The 13,728-nt window shown below is 28.2% G+C and overlaps 3 protein-coding genes across 3 annotated transcripts; 1 reads left to right on the top strand and 2 right to left on the bottom strand.

Annotated features, from left to right (window-relative positions):
- Positions 1–924: 924 nt before the first annotated feature.
- On the bottom strand, positions 925–3,070 carry cand_010460 (uncharacterized protein; the record flags this gene model as incomplete). The annotated part of the gene is made up of 2 exons (XM_067211285.1): positions 925–1,122; positions 1,187–3,070. The coding sequence occupies 2 exons, from the start codon at positions 3,068–3,070 to the stop codon at positions 925–927; spliced, it is 2,082 nt and encodes a 693-aa protein (XP_067068134.1).
- A 464-nt stretch (positions 3,071–3,534) lies between these two features.
- On the top strand, positions 3,535–6,588 carry cand_010470 (DNA-repair protein UVH3; the record flags this gene model as incomplete). The annotated part of the gene is made up of 1 exon (XM_067211286.1): positions 3,535–6,588. The coding sequence occupies one exon, from the start codon at positions 3,535–3,537 to the stop codon at positions 6,586–6,588; it is 3,054 nt and encodes a 1,017-aa protein (XP_067068135.1).
- A 91-nt stretch (positions 6,589–6,679) lies between these two features.
- cand_010480 (uncharacterized protein) lies at positions 6,680–13,516 on the bottom strand (the record flags this gene model as incomplete). Its single annotated transcript, XM_067211287.1, has 1 exon — positions 6,680–13,516. The coding sequence occupies one exon, from the start codon at positions 13,514–13,516 to the stop codon at positions 6,680–6,682; it is 6,837 nt and encodes a 2,278-aa protein (XP_067068136.1).
- Positions 13,517–13,728: the final 212 nt, after the last annotated feature.

The following is a 13,728-nucleotide window of genomic DNA, read 5'->3' as shown; positions in this document are numbered from 1 at the left end:
TATCTAGTAATAAAATATAATTGTATTAAATTGAATTATATAATTTAAAACTCATATTGAAATTAAAATCCTTTGATACTATTTAATAATAGGAATTTTTAGCTGATAAAAATAATAACATAAATACAAAATGATTGAAATTATATCTATTTAACTTTAAACTGAAGAGTCTTTAAGATTTAACTCATGTATTAAATATCAGAATATATAATAAATCACTCCTATATTTAAATAAATATTAGATATACATGGAAAAAGTTTTTATATCTATATATTCAGAATAAAATAAAAAAGTTATAGTTAAAATCTTTAGATCTAATTTTTGGAGATATTAGAAAATGGAATTAAAATATTAAAACTTGAATAAGGGAAATTTATTTAAGAGTAAAAATTTGAAGGCTAAGAAATTAGAATTTTTTTCTTTTAATTATATATGAACTTCATTAAGTAATCTTTTATTTAAATAATCTTTATTTTATTTATATTTAAAATTTATAATTGTTAAGAAATATTAATTAAGAATATTAATGATATTAAAGGTATATTAACGTCACTTTCATATTGAATTTTTAAAGTAATTGTTTATAATTCAATATTTAATTTTTTTTTTATATTTATTAGTGTTAATACAATTAGTTTGCTATAATTAATTTTTCATTTTGTTATTAGATCAATAGAGGACAATTTATTTGTGATAACCTAAGTTTAATTATAACTCCATGTATAATTAATACCAAATTGTTATAGAATATCTTTTATACTTAAGATTAATGTTTCAAAAGTAGTTTTTTCAATATTGGATACTTTAATTTGAATATTATTAACTTGTTAATAGTAAAATTAAAGAACAAAAGTAGTTAGCTTTTTAAAATATTGATCTTATCCAGTTATTATAAAGAAGTCAAAATATTTTTATTACAAAAGTTATTTTGGGATGATCTCGTTCAACAAAAGTCCTATATCTATTGCACATGTTTCTATCATTGATTTTGGGGCTTGCAAAGAATACATACTTCTTGGATCATCTATATTTATTGGAGTTTCTATAGATGGTAATTTAATTGTAGGAGTTTTTGTTATATTTCTCATAGACGCCATTGTTATTGCCATATTATCTCCTATCTGTAAATGATCTCAAAAGTTAATATTTTTCATATAAAAAAAAGGTTCTTATTGTATAACTTACCGAAAGCATAGAAAGTGGGCATATTTGTTCTAAAGTTCCAAATTTTTCGCCTCTACTTCTTACTATCTGACTCCATTTACTATTTAATGGTAATACTAACCCAAGTCTAACAATATTATTAACTTGTTCTAGTATTGAAACAGATTGTTCAATCCCTTCTTTACCTGATATATGCAAAGAAATGCAATCTGCAATACCCAACCACCTATTTAATGAGAATGATCCATCATTTGATAATTTATTATTATCTTTTTTATTTAAATACAAAGACTTTTTCCTTTTCTTTGAACTATTCAACTTTAGTGTTATTAAACTTAAAAATAACTTTTTGTCATTGCTTCTAGGTACTAGAGAAGCAATATATGCTGCAACTAATAATATCTTAGCAAAATAAGGTAAATCAGTATGTGAAGAGTCTATTAATGAACCATATAACAAAATTTTTCTTGAATTCTTTAATAAAATTAAATCAGATTGAAATAAATCTGAAATATAATGTGTACCAATATTTCTTATCATGATACTAAAATGTCGTCTTAATCTTAAAATAAGTGCTTGTATTGTATCATGTAAAGTTGTTGAGTCACCATCAAGGACACTTCTTGATATATTAACTTCTCCAATACATAAGGGATATAATGCAACTGGCCACATTATTTGTATTATGAAAAGAAGTTCTTTAAAATTCGAGCGTATATATGGGTATAAAGCAGTGAGTATTTCGGCTACAAATTCTGTCCAAATTACATATAAAATATCCTTTGGTATGTAATCTACAATAAATTCACTTTTTTTTTTAATAAGAGGTAAATAAATACGATAACTTTCATTTGAGTCATCCATAATAATTTCTAGAGTATCTGAGCTATAAGAATCTTTTAGTGATTGGGTTACAATATTATAAACAACCCCTTTTGTTTGAGTTCTGTCACTTTCTAAATATACACAATCAAATAAATCCTCTAAAATATAACTATTATTAAATGCATTAGTTAAAATTTTATAACATTGAATATCACTATATGATTGAAACCAAATAATTGGTGGTTGAGGGTGATTGCATAGTAAATCATCTGGTATGCCAATATTATCAATAAAAATTACTGATACATTTACTTTTACATCGTCTCTTATTCTACTATTTAATTTTGATAGCCAAAGTACATCCCATAAATGTTCATGCAAAGATAATAGAGCTACCAAAATATCAGGACGATTTTTAGCAATTGTAGATACATCTTTTACAATTAAAAATATCGATTTTCTAGTAGTTGAGTCTTCATTATTATAAATATATTCAGTATATTCTCGTTTCAATAATCTAAGCTGATTTATAAATTCAATTAATTTATGTGTTGTTCCTAATTCAATATCTTCATTATCACTTAAGCCTTCGGTCTTTGTTTGTCTTCGCCTTTTCAAAGATTTCATTCCATTTTTTTCAAGCATTTTTCTTAACTGCTGAATTGGTGATAAAAATATATTATCAGCTGAAATTTTATTGAAAGTATCTTTTGAATTTGAGAGCCATTTTGAATAGCATCCATTAATGATCCCAAAAGGAAAATTAGAATATAACAAAAAATCTCTAATAATAGAAAATTTACCACTTCCCGGCATTCCTATTATCTGTAAATAAGGTACTGGATTTTCTACATAGCCAATCATATTTGCTATTTTGAGTATTTCATTTAGACGGGGTTCTCCATATTTAGTATATAACTTGTCTAGAGCAATTTGTATTTGGGGTAAGTAGTTTGATTTTAGTATATTGTGTAACTTTTCATTACTTTTCACATCACTGCCTTCCATATGACTAATTTTCCCGTCAAATATGCTGGCTTTTGATGCTATTGAAAGTCTTATTTCATCTTGGGCTGTCATGTTCTGAATATTTACTAAGTATCTGCGGGGTTATGAAATTCATATAGTGCAAATAGACATTACAAGGTCTTTATAATATTATTATGATAATATTACCAATTTATTTATCTAAAAAAATTCTTAAGAGAAATTATACAATTTATTTCGGGTATTAGTAGTCCATTGTAGGTAACATACATTTATATTAGCCAGTATTCTGCAGTACAATACCGCCAAAAAGAAAAAAACAATCATGAAACAATTAAGCTTTAGAAATAGTTACACATATTTGATTTTGAGATATTTCTTCTATTTTAATTCTAAATTTTTCTTTATGTAATTCTAATAAATACAATATTGCATGCATGCAACACGTTACAGACACTTGTAAATGTCATAAAGTTACCGCCCTTTAGGCTCTAGTACCATAAACTATTTTCTTAAAAGAGTTCATCCCTAGGTAATTTTAGAACTAGAGTCAAAATATGGGTGTCAAAGGACTATGGGATATTGTTGCACCTTCTGGCTACAGGGTTGATCCTGAGTCTTTAGAGGGCCAAATTTTGGCTGTTGATGCAAGTATATGGTTGAAGCAGTTTTTGACTGGCTTAAGAGATAATGAAGGGAATACACCTTTAGGAGCTCATTTACTTGGATTTTTTAAAAGACTTTGTAAGCTCCTTTATTATGGAATATATCCTGTCGTGATCTTTGATGGTATTCCACCTGAAATTAAGAAAAGAACTCTTGAACAAAGGAGAGCTCAAAAAGAGAAGACTGAAACAGATTTTAAAAAAACAGCTCACAAGCTACTACTCAGCGCACTAAAGGTACAGGCAGTAAAGTCTGGGAAGTCCAAATTGAATTCTAATTTTAAAAGTTCTAAAAGTGCTAGATTAGATGATTTAGATACTATCTCAGACACTGAAAAAGAAAAGAAATCATCAACTAAAACTAAGGAAAGTTTAAATGTACAATATAAGATTAATAAAGAAACCGATTCACTATTTAGTAGCTCTTCAGAAGATGATAATGAAAATAAAGATTACTCAGAGGAAGGAAACTTACATAACCAAGATATGGTATCACACATAAAAGGGTTATTAAGTGAACGTCGTAGACTTGATGAGATACCTAACTTTGATTCAAATATATTTGCAATGCCACATGCAGTAGCAACTAAAAAACTTTCAGATTTATCAAGTTCATCTTCAAATATATTTCTTAGTGCTGATGATTTAAAAATTCTCGAAGAAAGAGATGATAGAATAGATGGAAAAAGATTAATGGAATTGCCATTAAATGCAGAAATAGATCCAGATGTATTTAAATCTTTAGATACAAAGGTTCAATACGAAATTTTAATACAATTAAGGGATTCATGGTTATCAGCATCACGAGCAAATGCTGTTAATGCTAGAGATAATATGTCACTATTTAGCAATGTACAAATGGAGTGCTATTTAAGATATTTGAAGATTAATAAAGAAATTGAAAGTGTGAAACGAAGAATGGCCAAAGAATTTAATCCTAATGAAGAATTAAGTATAATGAATGAAATAAATACATTAGATAGTACAAATGTTGTAAATGTTCTACCTTATAGCAATTCAGTTCAGGAATCAGAAGTTACAGCTGCACAGAATAATATATATTTGTCTTCAATACACAAATTTGATAGTGACCTTAAATATTCTGAAAAAAATTTTACTAATAGATTACAAAATTATAGTCATTCCAATTGGATACAAGATCATGTTTACATGGATAAGAGAAAAACTAAACAAAAAAAGGTTCACTTCTTTAGTAATAAATATGAAAAGGCCGAACCACTTAAATCATCAATTCATGAATTGGAGGATTTATTAATTTTAGATCAAAAGAATTATAAAAAGTCTATACCAAAGATTACACAAAGTGTGGATGAGCATGATTGTGAAGAAAGAATTAAATTGTTAGCTGAAGATGTGGATAGTTTATTTGAATTAGGTAGTACAGTAAATTGCAAAGTTTTAGGATCAAACAATGAAATTTCAAAGAATGATAAGAGTGACGATGAGTGGAGTGATACAGAATGGGAAAGTATATCAAATTTAAAGATAAAGAATGAAACTGATGACAAAAGACTCCTTAAAAATAAATATGATACTTCTAAATTAATAGATGAGCCTGAATCCAAAATATCACTAGAATTTATCAATAGTATAGATACTGAGCTTTATTCAAAGAAGAATGAAGAAATTTGTCAGTCTGATTCGCTACAAGTACACCAAGGAACAAAAGAAATAATAGTTGAAACACTTGAATCTAATAAAGCTTGTAATAATATTGAATTAGAGAAAATTCAAAATAATAAAATTTTACTAGAGACTGAGACACTGCCAGAGATCACAACTAGTCTTGAAGAGAACTTTGAAATAAAAAATATTAAAGTAGATAATGTATATGATTCTACTATACATGGGGAAATTACAGAAGCATTAGAAGAAAAAACTAAAGACGAAACAAAGCAGAAATTAGATAATAAATTAGAAAATTCTCAAAATAAAGATAGCTTGTCCTATAATCCTAAATATACCAGTGAAGAATTGGACAATTACCACAACTTATTAGCAGATGATGACATAATCTCAATACTGGAAGAAGAACATGACAAGATAATGTCTAAGTTTCAAGTACAAAGGAGGTATACAAATGCAGAAATAACGAAAGAAATTCAATTTCAGGTACGCATGTTATTACAAGCATTTGGAATACCATGGATTGATTCTCCTGGTGAAGCAGAAGCACAAGCATCAACGCTAACACAGTTAGGTCTATGCGATGGTGTATTATCTGATGACTCTGATTGTATATTATTTGGTGCAAAGTGTGTATATAGGAATTTTTTTTGTGGTACAACAGTAGAAAAATATGACAAGGTAGATATTGAAAACTTTTTAGGGATAAAAAATCACGACCAAATGTGTATACTTGCACTTCTGCTAGGATGTGATTACACAGTTGGAGTTTCTGGAGTTGGTCCAGTCAATGCATTGGAAATACTAAAAGCTTATCCAAATCTGAGCGACATGGAAAAATTGAAACAGTGGTCAACAAATTTAGCAAATCGTTATGATTCTGACGATGGAATAAACTTGCAAACAGATAATATAGTTCAACAAGAATTTAAAAGAGTGCATTCAAACTACAGATATCAATGGTCTTTTCCAAGTGACTTTCCTAGTGATGCAGTAATAAACGCAATTAGAAATCCAACAGTAGATAAATCGATGGAGCCGTTTATATTTGGAGATATTGAGAAAGAGAAAGTTGCTGATATAATGTATCGATATACAACAATACCAAAAGAAAAAGTGTACAATATCTTGGACAAAGTAATTGAAAAAAATGAGGCTAAAAAAACTCCTACCTCTCGTCAGACAACAATAGATAATTTCATTCAAAGAAAAAGTACTAGTGAAATGAATGTTAGAAACAAAAAAGTTGCCAAAATTATATCAAAAAGGATGAAGAAGGCTATTGAAACTTCTCAATAATGTATATTGAAAGTGAATTTACTTAAATAAATATTAAATGTTTAAGATATACTTTTTAAAAATTTTATAGCAATAACAATATAAAAAAGCATCATGCAAAATAAGAAGGTCTACCTTTATAAATATCAAGAATCTCAAGCTGATGTGAACTAAACTTATGTTTATGGATGAAATCCCAACCATCTTGATGAGTTTTGAAAAATTCTTGGATACAAGCTTCTATTTGCCTCTTAATAAGACCAGGAGCTTTTTTATTTGCATTTGAAGCTACAAATGTTATTACTTCAGGAAGCCAAGAAGGTACAGTATAAGGTTGACTTAAGATTAATGATATAAGTCCCAGAATACCCGAAGAAAAAAGTAGATTTTCATTTAACCCATTACCATTACAAAGTAAATCAGCTGGTAATGTAATTATGTCCTGAATTTCGGAAGCTGGATTACTTACCCAATTTATAAATACTCTGATATATAACTTATAATTTTCTTTTGGGATACTTCTGAACAAAATACTCAAAGCTTGCTTTGCAAGTTGTCTTACCTCTGATTGTTGATCGAAAAGACCAAAAATTATGTTATTGAATATTTTCAACTGTAGCTGGGTATTTGCTATATAAACAGCATAATATTCCGCAATGATTGTAAACACCCTTATGCAGAAGATTCTCAATCTCAATGAATGATGTGTTCGCCACTTTATATTTGTATCTATCAATGCTTGAAGCTTTTTGTAGCCTTCACTTGTATTAAACTCATATGTTAGGTGAAATAACAATAATCGTAGTACCGCATTATATGACAAATTTATACTATCATTGTCAATTTGGAATGTTTGTAATGATGCGATAAAATTCATTAATATATTAATATCAATGGGATGTCCAAATCTCAAAATATCTGTGGGCTTCAAGTATAATTCCCTCAATATACAATAATAGAGAAAAATTTCAGTGTAGGATGGAATATTTTCCAGTTCTTCAGGATTCAACTGTATAACATTATTAATAAGAGGTAAAATACTCTTATCAATAAATTCTCTACATATACTCCTTAAATTTTCATTGGTTCCAGATATAAAGTTACATGCAATGATCATTGAATGGAGTAGATTTGAGACTTCTTCACGCACTTGTCTAAAGTTATGTGGTTTTGAAAAAGTTAACTTGAGTAATTCGAAACCACTTTTATATAATTTAATAAAGCAAGGTGAATTTATTAGATTATCAGAGCTACTTTGATTCATTGTTATCTCACGTAGTCCACTCTGATAAGTTCTTAAGTACTTGGTAAGATCAAATGTTGATAAGACATCAATATCTATAGAGTATGTGTCTACTTCATTATCATCAATTGAGATACTTCTATAAGGATTACACAAAAATGAAATAAGAATATTTAAGGATAAGAAACGATCTGGAATGTACTGAAATTCCTTATTAAAGTACTTCTTCATACTCAGGCAACTGTAGGGAGTAAGACATATTTTAACACAATCCATGAAATCAAACACAAAATTTGGATCGACTTGCTGAAATTCCGTTGCAAGAATAGGTTTAATACCTGGTGAAAAGTACTTAAAAATAAATTCATCCATCTCATTGTTTAATGTTGATATGGAAAATATTGAAGCAATAATCTCTAATGCTGTAAAGTGCTTTTCTACTTCTACTCTCAAATTAGTTGATGTGTATTCCTTCAAAACTTTTAAAATACTCTCTGTACATTGACTAGATATATTGTCTGAATTACTATCTTTACAATAGTTTCTAATATATAATAATATCAAAATTGACTGGAAGAACATTACGTTTATTATTGATAAATTGTCTTTGGAAAAATACATTCTATGAAAAGGAAAGGGAATATTTATAGATACATAATTAGTAACAAAATCATTCATATAAGTTAGAATTCCTATATTGGATGAAATATGACCCAAGTTCTGCTTTGATTCTTTATTTGAATGGTTTACATTAACCATATTATCAATAATATTTTGTATTGTTTCAGGTTGAATATCATCAATTGATCCAGCTATTCTATTCAATAGTGATTGTTCAAACAATATACTTTGAATTAAAAAGGCGATACTATGAGATGCTAAAACTTGAATAGGAACATCTTGTCTCTCATCCTTAATACATTTCCAAAGAAAATCCCAATACTTCAAAATAGTGTCGTCACTTATCAAGTGGTATCTAACCTCACTATTTTTGTTCAAAAGTTGATTAATCAAGCCATTAATAAAAAGTGACCAAATTATAACTAGGCGTAATTTTCCAGTAATCTGAGTCGAATTTGATACAATATATATTAGAATATCCAAAATTCTGTTAATTATATTATCAAGTTCTAATTGATAAAAATTAGGTAAATTTCCTTCTGATATGTCTGAACTATATGGATAAATATCATAGTTTAAAGTAATTGATGGAATCTTCAACTGAAAATGATTGCACAATCGTTGTAATCTAAGATCCAATTTAATAAGACGGAATCTATCATCTCTATTTGGTTCTTCTATGTTATTTATAATACTTTGAAACTCCCGATTTGCTAATACATGCCTATAACAGCTAATCATTTGTAATTGATCAGTATCCTTGGTTAAAGTCAAAGTTGATGAGAGTGCACAAAGACTTACAAAGTGATAAAGAAGATGAAATTTCCCCCATATCCATCTTTGTACTGTAGTTTCATCAATAGAATAAGCAAATCCCTTTAAGTGGTTACAAAGATAATCTTCAATATCTGCTTTATTGAGAGTAGATAATATAAAATTACAATTAATAATATCTCTTGAATCATTTGGAGAATTTCCAATCTGATTTATATGATCTCCATCTGCTTTCATAATTTTGTAGATTAAAATTGAAGCAAAAGTTTCATATAAAATAAATTCCACCACTGGATATCTTGAATTAATATGAGAATTTAAACACTCTCTTAAGGAAAGTTGAGCAGATTTCCTTACTACATGATAATAACCTAAACTTAATAATGCCAGTATATAAATACAGTCCTTACGATATCCATGAAATTGATAAATATGTCTACTATAATTTATTCGCTTATTCCAGCTATATTGAATATGTTTTAACCAATACAATCTTGGTATATACATTAGGTATGAATTCTTAGAAATTCCATTTGTAAATGATATCCAAGACATTGTAGTCTCCAAAAATTTAGTATTGTATAGTGTTGATATTGATAAACTAGTAAGTGAGGAATAATAATGATTTAAACATTGACTAATGGTCTTAACAATTTTCTTTCTAAATGTTATCTCATCTGTACCACCTAATTGCAGTTTCGGAGCCATTAAGGTATATTCACTATCTAAATTCTTTGTGACTGATTTGATTCCAGCTTTATTCGAGTTTGAATCGTCAATATGTAATGAATTGTATTCATTATCAAAATTATTCAATGATCCGAAATGTACGCCTGTATAAATAGAAAAGATATGAAGAATAGTTTTTATACAATCTTCATAAAAGGAACATATTAGTGGTGAATATCTCTCTATAATTTCAATTGGAGCAACAAGTGGAATATGTAATGTAGATTTGGAACTAGAGTCTTGATTTACATTTGGGAATAAAGGAGAAAGAGCTTTATGTATTGTTCTTATTGTTGCAAAACATCTTTGAAGAATATTTAACATTGTTAAATTCTTAATACTTTGTATAGTCATATCATCATTAATAAAAAACCAACAAGAACTGAAACTAGAAGTAGTAGTAATCAAGTTCTCAAAATTAGAATCAATTATTTTAAAGTAGTTTAAACACCTTAATACTATCTTCATGTTTAATACAATTAATTGCTCTACAATATTTACTGCTGAATGAGAAGGTATATACCATATTGGTTTACAAACATAATATTCATTATCCTGGTATATTGAGTCGCTTACAAGTGATAATCGTGAAATGAAATTGGAAATAATGTTTTCCTGAATAAAAAATGGAAACCCCCAAAGAAGCAAAGTTATAGCTATATCTTTATTATCTGAGATCAACGCTCTATCATAAATAGAACGTTCTATTACTTGAATATGTAAGAGAGATTCTATAAGTCTTTGTTGAAGTTTTAGAGCCATCCTAAAGATCTTTGTCTTAGACTCCAATAACAGATTGCTTAATAAAGATATAATAATATGTAAACTATCAGTATTCTCAAAAAGAATATCTTGGCAATAGCGTATAAGGTTTGATATCAAATAAAGATAATAGATTATATAGGATTCATCTTCAATATCTACTTTTGGGATATTTAAGATAGGAAATGTTCCTTTAAATTCATCTGGTAAATTATAGGTTATAGCATTGGAACTTATATGTTTATCCATTGATTTTTGCTGATAGCTATAAGTTATTTTGTTAGCTAGTTTTGGTAAACAAATTTCTAGTGCAATTTTTGGATTGCAAGCACCCATACAGGTAAGTAGTTTAGAGACATGTTTAGAATTTTCTGGGATATAATTTTGGCAGATCCAATCCATAATTGTCATATAACATTCCTTAATTACATATTCATAGCCAACTAAATTGCATTGAATAAATAGCGAAGAAAGAACAAGTCTAAGAGAGTACGTTACACCCATATCTACAGAAGACATGAATCCACCATTCTTTGTAGGTTTGGCTACATTTCTAAGTAACTCAAGTACTTTATCAACAAATGAGTATATCCAGTAATTATAAATATAATGAATAACCGATAATCTAGCTTTTATCTTATCATATAATAACTCAGATGACAGAACATTAGTCAAGAATTGAAAGTTTTCCTTTCGTTCTCCATAAATCTCCTTGTTATCTTCACTGAATATTGATAATTTAGACTTCCCATCATCTAAAACTTTTGAAATTATTGATGGTGGAATCTCCTTAATCCCCTTATCAAACATAGAAGTTCCAGCATATTCCACAAGATGTACTGGATAATTATATAGTGCATATAAAACCTTCAATTGATAATATATGCTATTAACTCCAGTATCACACCCATCCTTGTTCATTATTTTCATTAGAACTTCATAAAGATCTTCAGAAGCTATTTGACTATCAAATTTGTCTAAGTTTATTTTAATATTTTGCAAATTATTAAACAAATGAGAATAAAATGTTAAAGAATGATTCGTCTTAAATGGATCTGAAACATCAATACCCTGTAGTGTAAGTTCTAACAATCTTGGGATAATTTGTGGCATAAATTGAACTAACAATGGTGATATGGTTGTCAGGATTCTCAAAGCAGTACTCAATTGATGAACTTCACTAGTTGTCTCTAAAGCTGGAAGTATCCTTATATTTACTATATATGGAAGTATTATGTCTGGTAGAATATATATCCATCTTTTAACAGCATCTTCAAAGCGTCCTAAAGCTAGAAGATCTTTACTGAATACTCCTTGTTCTATAATTGGAAAAATAATTGAGAAGACAAATTCATCATCAAATCTACATAATAATCCATGTCTTTTTGATATATAAATCAGATTTGGACTATAACTTGGAAATTCATTGTTTAAAATTGCATATCTTTCTCTGTAAATTCGCTTACAGTACTGATATGTGAATGCCTGTATAAATGTTGATGTATTATGAGAACAGTTGCTAAAAGATGAAGCATGATTTAGAGGTTGTAATATTTGCAATATAATCTCTATACATTTCATTATTTTCAACATAGATGGGTTTGGGTATGCACTTTTACATATTTCTGAAGATAAAGTTTCATTGAAATCTTCACTCTTCCTATTATTTGTAACTTTTTCATTAAAAATTTCTTCTAAATATAGAGAATTTAGAGAATAAACAAATATTATAGCAAACCCATTATATATATTAATTGGTTTGGCTGTTAGTGGACCATATATCTCACTAGGTAATGTTTCACCAACAAGTTGTGGGACTCTAGGCTGTGGAAGTACTAGAGATGTGCTTCCAGAGCTTGCTGAAAAGGAGTTACTTAGCGTAGTACCATCTTTTGATCCTCCAAATGCACTATGAAGTATTGGTACTCCTATATGGTGATATAATACCTGAAAAAGATATTCAAGTTTGTCAAGAATAATATCTGTCATTCTATAAAGTGCTTCATTATCATCTCTTTTGTACCAAGAATATTTAACTGCTCTTGATAAAAGAGCTACCATAACTGAATCCCAAGTCCCTACTATTTGCCTATTAACAAGACCCCATATTTTAAATAGCCTCTGAGAAGTGACAAGTTTATAGGCAAATTGTGGTGAACAAGAGGCCAAAAAAATTCTTGAATATATAAAGAATGAAGTATGTTTTGTATCAAGAGATAACCACTTATTTAATAAATTTTCTAAAGTTTCCATTGATATAAAAGATCTATAAGCAGCTAGAATCTTAATAACTGATGATATTTTATCGCGTCTTTTTGATGAACTCATACTTGCAGTCTCCAGGTAACATGTATATTCGCTTTCAATCATTTCACAAATCACTTCACAGTCAATTACATTCCTCATAAGAGTGTCATTTTCACAACTTAGAAAAAAATCCGGGTTCTCAGTTTTAATTATATAAGGATTCTCCCACCAGTTTCTAGAATATAGTTTCTTATAATTACGAATATGTGAAACTAAAATACCTGATATACGAAGCCTGATCCCAAGAATAACATTTTCGTCAGAGAATATGATCCATAGCCCTTTGATTATTTGCACTCTAATGAATCTGCTGATATAGTCCCTATATGATAACTCTATAAATTTGCTAGCTAAGCGAATTAGCTCTGCTAATTTCCCATAACCTTCAAGTAGTGATTTATAGTTCTCTATGAGATAGATCAACCTATCTAAATGTAGTGTAGTTTCCTGTTCATAATTTTCTTTTACAAAACTTGGGAAGTAATCCTTATAGTTCTCTATAGAATCCAACATAGAAATATTTAAACCACTCAACTACAAATCTTCCCTACTATTATTGAGATGAACTTGTATTGAATCTTATAGATTATGTGTAAATATTAAAATTTCCAGCTTTAAAGAGTGAAATTTTAGTATAGATTTTAAAATTACACCTTTATTTCCTTGGTTGTTTCTAGCGCTAAATAAGTTTATATACATCTTTAAATTTAGGCGGTATTTGCATA

The sequence above is a fragment of the Cryptosporidium andersoni genome (assembly GCF_001865355.1).
Source record: "Cryptosporidium andersoni isolate 30847 chromosome Unknown contig_28, whole genome shotgun sequence".
Classification (NCBI taxonomy): domain Eukaryota; phylum Apicomplexa; class Conoidasida; order Eucoccidiorida; family Cryptosporidiidae; genus Cryptosporidium; species Cryptosporidium andersoni.
Note: the sequence above shows the minus strand (reverse complement) of the source record. Positions and strands in the feature narration are given on the sequence as shown.